This window comes from Octopus bimaculoides, chromosome 6 (assembly GCF_001194135.2).
Source record: "Octopus bimaculoides isolate UCB-OBI-ISO-001 chromosome 6, ASM119413v2, whole genome shotgun sequence".
NCBI classification, from domain to species: domain Eukaryota; kingdom Metazoa; phylum Mollusca; class Cephalopoda; order Octopoda; family Octopodidae; genus Octopus; species Octopus bimaculoides.
Window position 1 is genome coordinate 70,792,936 of NC_068986.1, and position 7,500 is coordinate 70,800,435.

Consider the following 7,500-nt stretch of genomic DNA (forward strand, 5'->3'; position numbering starts at 1 on the left):
GCTCATTCATTCTTTTCTTCGATATCTCCATATCTTCTGTTGTAAAACCTTCAAATTCGGAATCACTGCTTGATAGCATGAAACTCCTCTCCATCTTCAAAGTTGAAAAAAATTAACGCTGCAAAAAATGTGGAAAAAAATCTTCCAAATTTCACTGAGTTCAAATATCACGCCAAACAATGTTGGAGACAATAACTCAACTGTTTGCAAAGTGAAATCAGGTGTTTTAACGAATGTACTAACAATATTTGGGTTCAAATATACATTTAAATAACAATGGGTACGCTCGGCCGGCTACGGCCGGGTTAGTCTTATGAACCAAAAATTTTTTCGGCCGGCTACGGCCGGGTTAGTAACGAAAGGGTTATGGGTTGATGTTGCATATTTGCGTCAGATAATTCTTGGCATATCAATAGATAATTATTCCTCAGCTGCCTTATTTCATTACCTTAAATATCATTTGAAAATGGTTAACTCTTGGTTATTGCATTCTACATACAATGCTTATATAATTTTTTTGTTTTTTTACACTATTTTCAAGCAATATTTTCACAAACAAACTTGATGGTTGCTTTCAGTATTAAGACAATTGAATCCTTTAGTATTATTCTGTCAAATGTAATGCTTTGTATTCATATTGTTTTAAATTAATCTTGTTATTACTGCACAGTTTTGAGATTTCAATTTTGAGATTGTTTATTTGTAGAATGACATTGTAGGCTAGATGTGAGAGGCCAAATCTGGCTGGTTTGAACATGAAAGAAGTAGAATGTTTGGGCTGGATATCGCCGGTTTAAATGCTAAAGAGTTAAACTTGTATATTTTTTTTGTCTTTTGATTTAAAAAAAAATGAACATTTGATTAGAAGTTACCCTAATTATATAATTTTATTTGTTATTATTCATATATGCAAAAAGAAATTATCTACTTGATCTTCCATGTTATCAGTATTATCTAACTACTTGTTCATCTTTGAACCATACCAAGATTCTTAGAAATACCACTGTCACTTAAATCTTTCATCTTCTTCTGTCACTCTCAGTATGTTGCAGTCAATCTCGAGATTCACACTAACCCTTTTCTCCAAAACTGCTTCCCTTAAGAATTTTTTATTTAGTCATCTATATCACTCAGTGGAAGAGAACTTTAATCCTTTAGCATTTAAACCTGCCATATCCAGCCCAAATATTCTACCTGTTTTATGTTCAAACTGGCCAGATCTAGCTTCTCACACTATCCTACAGTGTCATTCCAAAACTAGGCAATCACATCATCGAAATCTCAAAGCTATGAGATACTGCATGATTAATTCAAAACAATGTGAATAAATAAGCATTACATTTGACAGAGTAATCTGAATGCTAAAGGGTTAATCATTGCTCTTTAATAATTACTCTTTAATAATTACTCTTTCTCAATTTGTTAAAAATTATTTTGGTATCAGGACTTGGGACATGTAGTTTATACTTAAAACACTTGGAGTCTATTTCAGGAAAAGTTTTCTGCTTTGTTAGCTTTTTCAGTGGGTAGGGAATAGACTAAGAAGTTAACAAGCTTTTGTGTTTTTTACTTTTATTAAAACTTTGTAAAGGAAATTTATGACTATAAATATGAAATCTTTTCTGTTTACTTTTGTCTTCATATGTAGCTTTGCTACTGTTTGTAGTCTGAACTTTATTTCAAGGTTAATGCACAATTAATAATAGTAATTGTTGCTGATGATGTTCAGTGGATGCCTTTTCCCTGTGCTTGATGAGTTAATGTGGAGTGAGCTGTTGCACATTGTCTGTCACACAGCTTATAAGTAGAACTAAATTTCTGATTCAATGGCAAGACAGAATAAAATGATTAGTAGATTTTTGGTCTTAGGTTGAACTTTTTTGTCTGTAGGGTGAACTGAAATAGAAAAATAAAATGTTCTTTCTCACAACCTAGCAGTAGCAGATTTACTTTCATAATTGAGAAGCACATAAACCATCATGTGCTTGGTGAACAATCAGAGACAAAATGATGACTTACATATTTATTTTTAATATGCTCTGGCAGATTTGAATGTGCAAATACTAATCACTATTGTATTTTGTCATTAGAGGACAGCTTTTTTCATTACAAACCCAATTCAGTAGCATAAAAGGACTTTGAGACACCTGGTGTTTTGACACCATTGTTGTCTCCTCTGCTAAAGCTGCACCAGACTAATGAATCTAATAAAAGTTTATGGCTCTTGTTTATAACTTCAAAAAACAAATGCCTTGCTAATGTGTGCTCATATCCATCAACTTTGCTGTTTAATGAGCACATTTTGATTAATGATTGGCTGACAGATATCAGCAAGCATCAACAATTAATTTGTTTACTGAAATTACAATCCAGAGCCACAAACTCTTATTAGATTCATTAGTCAAGGGTAGCTTTCACTGAGGAGACACAATGCTGTTGTAACACCAGGTGTCCTAAAGTCTCCTTATGCTAATGAATTGAGTGTGTTATGAACACACTTTCATCTGAAAGAAGTTATTGGCCATTGAAAAAATACAACAGTGATTAGCATATTCATATTTGAATCTGCCAGAATGCAGTATGAATGAATATGTAAGTTATCATTTATTTATTCAATTTTATTGTTTTTGTTGAAATTATATTATTTATAGAATGTCAAATTTTTTTTCCAGAAACTATGGCTGGCATTGGAATCGGTTGTGTTCTCATTGGTGGAATTCTTGGTTTCATTTTTGGCTGGGGAGTTTTTCGACGTACTCACAAAAGAAACAGAAGGCAGCCTTTTGATAAAGATATGGTTTACATGGAGGAAGATCAAAACTTGTGAAAACTGATAAAATTAATCAAACATTTTTATAACAATGTAATTTTTTAAAAACTTGATGTTTTGTCACATATATGCTATTTTTGTTCATTCGTTTTACTATAAATTAGCTCCTTACAAATATTTTTTATTGTTGTAAGAAAGGAAACTTTAGATCTGTCCATTTATTATCTCATTCTAGATGACAGTTGTGCTAAGTTATTGAAATTGCTCATTGTGTTGTATTTGATAACTATTCTCTTTCAATGTCTATATTTTATATCTTTAAAGTTTAAATGAGCCTTTTTGCTTTTAAAGTGTTTTGTTTATTGTTTGCTATTTATTAATGCTATTTGTTCTACCCATTTTTGGATTTGTTATGTATTTTTTTATATTTGAAAGACTTTTGTAACACTGATATAGTTTTTATTACCAACATCTTCATTCCTTAAATTCTGACTTGTTTAACTCTTCTACTGTGGAAATCAGATATATTCCACTCAAAATTTCATTACCTTTAACTGCAGAAAGCAGTTTTATATACCAATCTATCTTTGTTAATGAATGTCATGTTTGAAACTATTTTTAGTTGAGATATGTTGAGTTTATTGAGGCAATGTGACTTGCGGAGAACACCAGTTCTATTTTTTGGAAGATATTAACATCATTACTGGAATAACCATGAAATTTAATTTTGCATTAAAGAGTTAATATTTGTGTTTCAATAAGAAATTGAATCCAAATATTTTTACATAGAAATAACAGAATCCAATTCAAATTATATAAATAATTGTGTACAATATTTCTATCATCATTTCATAAAATGTAAATTGTACATTTTCCAAAATTGAGAGGTCTATTTTTTTTTAAATCTCAGTTTTTAAAAATTATATGGAAATGAAATATATAAACACTTTGTCTGTCTGTCTGTCTCTGTCTGTCTGTCTCTGTCTGTCTGTCTCTGTCTGTCTGTCTCTGTCTGCCTGTTTGTCTGCTTCTCTGCTTGCCTGCCTACTTGCCTCCCTGTCTGTCTCTCTGTTTGTCTTTCTGTCATGATTGTTATTTTATGCCTGTTTTTTTTTTTTTATACTGGCATGGTTTTGAGGATCCAGTGAGTCAGGGGATCGCATCATGCTCCACTGTCTCTGTTTTGGCATGGATGTCCTTCCCAACACCAGCCATTTTATAAGAGTATTGGGTGCTTTTTCTTTTTTTCAAAGTGCAATCACTAGTGAGGTGGTCTTGCAACTTGCAAGAAGAAAGAGTCTAAAGCAGTGGTTTCCAAACTTTTTGGGGCTGCCAACCCATTGACACACTGGTCAGATTCTTAGTGCCCCCCAAACCACTCACCGCCACAAACAGACCAAAACAATTGTTTTTCACAAATAAAACTTAACCTAATTAACCCATTATTTTGTTGTTTTTACACTCATCACTCCTTTGCCCACATTATTGTCCCCACTTTCCTTCAACCCCTCTCCCCTATCACCCCACACCCAGGAGAGCAGTACTACTCACTTTGGGAACCACTGGTCTAAAGGGTCCCCATGTCTGAAAGAAGAATATGAGTGAAAGAGAGAGAGAGAGAGTGTGATGATTCTAGGTGAGATAAGAACAGGTAAAAAATGCTGAGAGGAGCAGATTTATATCTGTGAGATGGTGGTAGTGGGGTGAGTAATAGAATAGATATTATTGGGAGAGGGAGTGTGGAAGAGACAGTGGAAAGGAGGAAGGAATTAGTGCCAGGGGTTTGTGAGAAAAGGAAGGACAGAAGGGTAAAGGTGATGTGTTGAGTTGTGTAGGGAGTGGGGTTCTGTTGCTATCCCACAACAGGTGAGTATGGGTTGAAGGTGTGAGGAGAAGGGAACATGAAAGAGAGGAAGAGAAGAGGGTGACAAGGAAGATGGAGAGGGTTATTAGAGGAATGAAAGGTTTGGGTCATCTTGGACGTTGGTCTGTAATGAGCAAGTGTTGAGGTGACAGAGAGCCAGTAAGGAGAGGACAGTGGGAGAAAATGAAGCAGAGATGGAAGTGGTGTGTAAATGCAATGAGAGTAGTGAGGAAAAGAGAAGCAGAAAGAGAGGCATATTATGTGTGTGTGTGTATACACGCATATATGTGTGTATATATATGTATGTATACATAGATATATGTATGTATATGTATGTATATATAGGTATATGTGTGTATATATGTATGCATTTATATATATGTATACATGTGTATATATGTATATATATATATGTATACATGTGTATATATGTATACGTGTGTATATATGTATATATATATATATATGTATATAAGTGTATATATATATATATATATGTATGTATACATATGTATGTATATACATATGTATTTATACACGTGTGTGTATATATATGTATGTATACGCACATATATATATATGATATGTACGTATACACGTTTGTATATATATATATATATGTATACACATTTGTGTGTGTATATGTGTATGTATACACATATATATGCATGTGTATATGTATACACACACACCTGTATATTTATATATACACACATGTATGTGTGTATAAACACACACATATATGTATCTATCTGTCTATATCTCTATATCTATATACATTTAACATCCATTTTCCATGTTTGCATGGGTCAGACACAATTTGTTGAGGCAAATTTTCTATGTCCAGATGTCATTTCTGTTATCAACTCTCACTTGTTTCCAAGCTGAGTAATATTTCCCCATGACCAGACATGTTTTCAAGGAAGACTGGAAGGGAACATCACTTTTATGATGGTGATGCTTGCTTGCAGGTATTACATGGTATTGAAATGAGGGTATACACCAGCATGTGCGCGCACACACACGTTTATGTGTGTGTGTGTGTGTGTGCCTGCATGTGATTATAATATGATATAATATAATTTTCACTGATTGAATTTGTTGGATTTCAAATGCATAAGACTCTACATTACACTGCAGTATATTGGTTTACTATGTGGTTTGTAGCCTGGTCCACCAAGGGAGCTTTTTTGTGATTAGCACTGGATTATATAAATCAATATATTGTACATTATATATATATATATATATATATATATATATATATATATACATATATGCAATAGGCTTCTTTATTTGCCCAAGGTGCTGTGCAGTAGGACTGAACTCAAGACCACATGGCTGGGAAGCAAGCTTCTTAACCACACAGCAATGCCTTTATATATGTGTATACATGTACACACACAGTCATAGCATAGACTATCTAGAAGTTACTTTTGTTGTTGCCCTAAAGATATGTTTACTTAAACTGTTTTGATGTCTCTTTCCTCCCCTTCTCACCTTACTTTCTCTCTTATCTCTTTTTATATACTCACTCAGGTACTTAAACTTTGCCAAATAAAAACAGATAACCTAAAAATCATGGGCTGGCTTCTTCATGACAAGAAAATAAATCCCTTTGCTACTTTAACCTTTTATTCTGATACTTTGCTAACCCCAATATTTAATCTTATTTTTTGCTTTTACTAATGTGTTTATATTTCCTTATTAAAAAAAAAATTCTGTGCTTATTGGTCTAATCATTCCCCACTCCACTGCAATTTCAATGCTGTCACATTCCCCACTCCCCAATAACAAATCTATCCTGAGTCATTCCTTAACAAGTAATATAACTTTGGCCTTATGCTGAGGCTGCTAGTGTCTTATCCTGTATTAGGCTTTTTGTACCTAACCCTGATAACTCCATCTCATATCAGGTAACTGTGTTTATACCCCCTCTGCACAATAACAGCACTCATGACAATATTAAATAATCCTTTCTAATACAGGCACAAGGCCTGAAACTTTTAGGGAGTATGTAGTCAATTACATTAACCCAGAACTTAACTGGTACTTATTCTATAGGCCCTGTAAGGATGAAGGGCAAAGTTGACTTTGCTAGCATTTGAACTCAGAATGTAAAGAGCTGGCAAAAATGCTGCTAACCATTTTGTCTGGCACAGGGTTGGTTCTGCTTACTTGCTGCCTTTATGGATAACAATAACAAATAATATTCATTGATAACTATAACAAACAGCTAATACCAAAGCCAGTGTGGCAAAGCATTGAAAATTAGGTGACTGATAAGAAACTCCAATGAAGGGTCTATAAGATCTTTCTGCAGACTATCTCAATGATGATTGACAGTACCAACATCAATGTGGCTGGTGACTTCAGTGAATACATTGGTCAACACCACAAGGGGCTTCCATAATGTCCATGAATGTTATAGCTGCGGTACAATGAATGACAAGAGTTTAAGGCTCTTACAGTTCTGTGATGCAGCTGCTAACAGTTTGCAAAACAAACTTCATGAAACCAGCCAGCCACCTGCTCACCTACAAGTCTGATGAATACACAAGTTAGATTTCAGCCTCATAAGGAAATGCAATAGCCAGACCATTGTAAATACTATAGCATTTCTTGGTGAAGAATGCTCTACCCAACACATATTAAAGACTAGTAACTTCAGAGTTAGCATGAAGCAAACTCAGAAACAGAAGACGATACTGAGAAGAAAGACATAGGAACTTAAAGAACCTGCAATTGACCATAGGTTTAAAGAAATTCTACTTGATGTGTATAATGGTAAGGAGGAGCTAGATACTTACAACACAGATGACAGCTGAAAGTTCTTACATGATAAGGGTTACAAATTACGTGCTCA

The 7,500-nt window shown here is 33.8% G+C and overlaps 1 protein-coding gene across 1 annotated transcript in view; it reads left to right on the forward strand.

Annotated features, from left to right (window-relative positions):
- LOC106878787 (di-N-acetylchitobiase) overlaps window positions 1-4,208 on the forward strand; it is a 67,744-nt gene extending 63,536 nt beyond the window's left edge. Inside the window, exon 9 of the mRNA XM_052968856.1 lies at window positions 2,673-4,208. Coding sequence (XP_052824816.1) covers window positions 2,673-2,827 — 155 coding nt within the window. The 3' untranslated portion in view covers window positions 2,828-4,208. The remainder of the gene's footprint in view (window positions 1-2,672) is intronic.
- The last annotated feature ends 3,292 nt before the right edge of the window (window positions 4,209-7,500 follow it).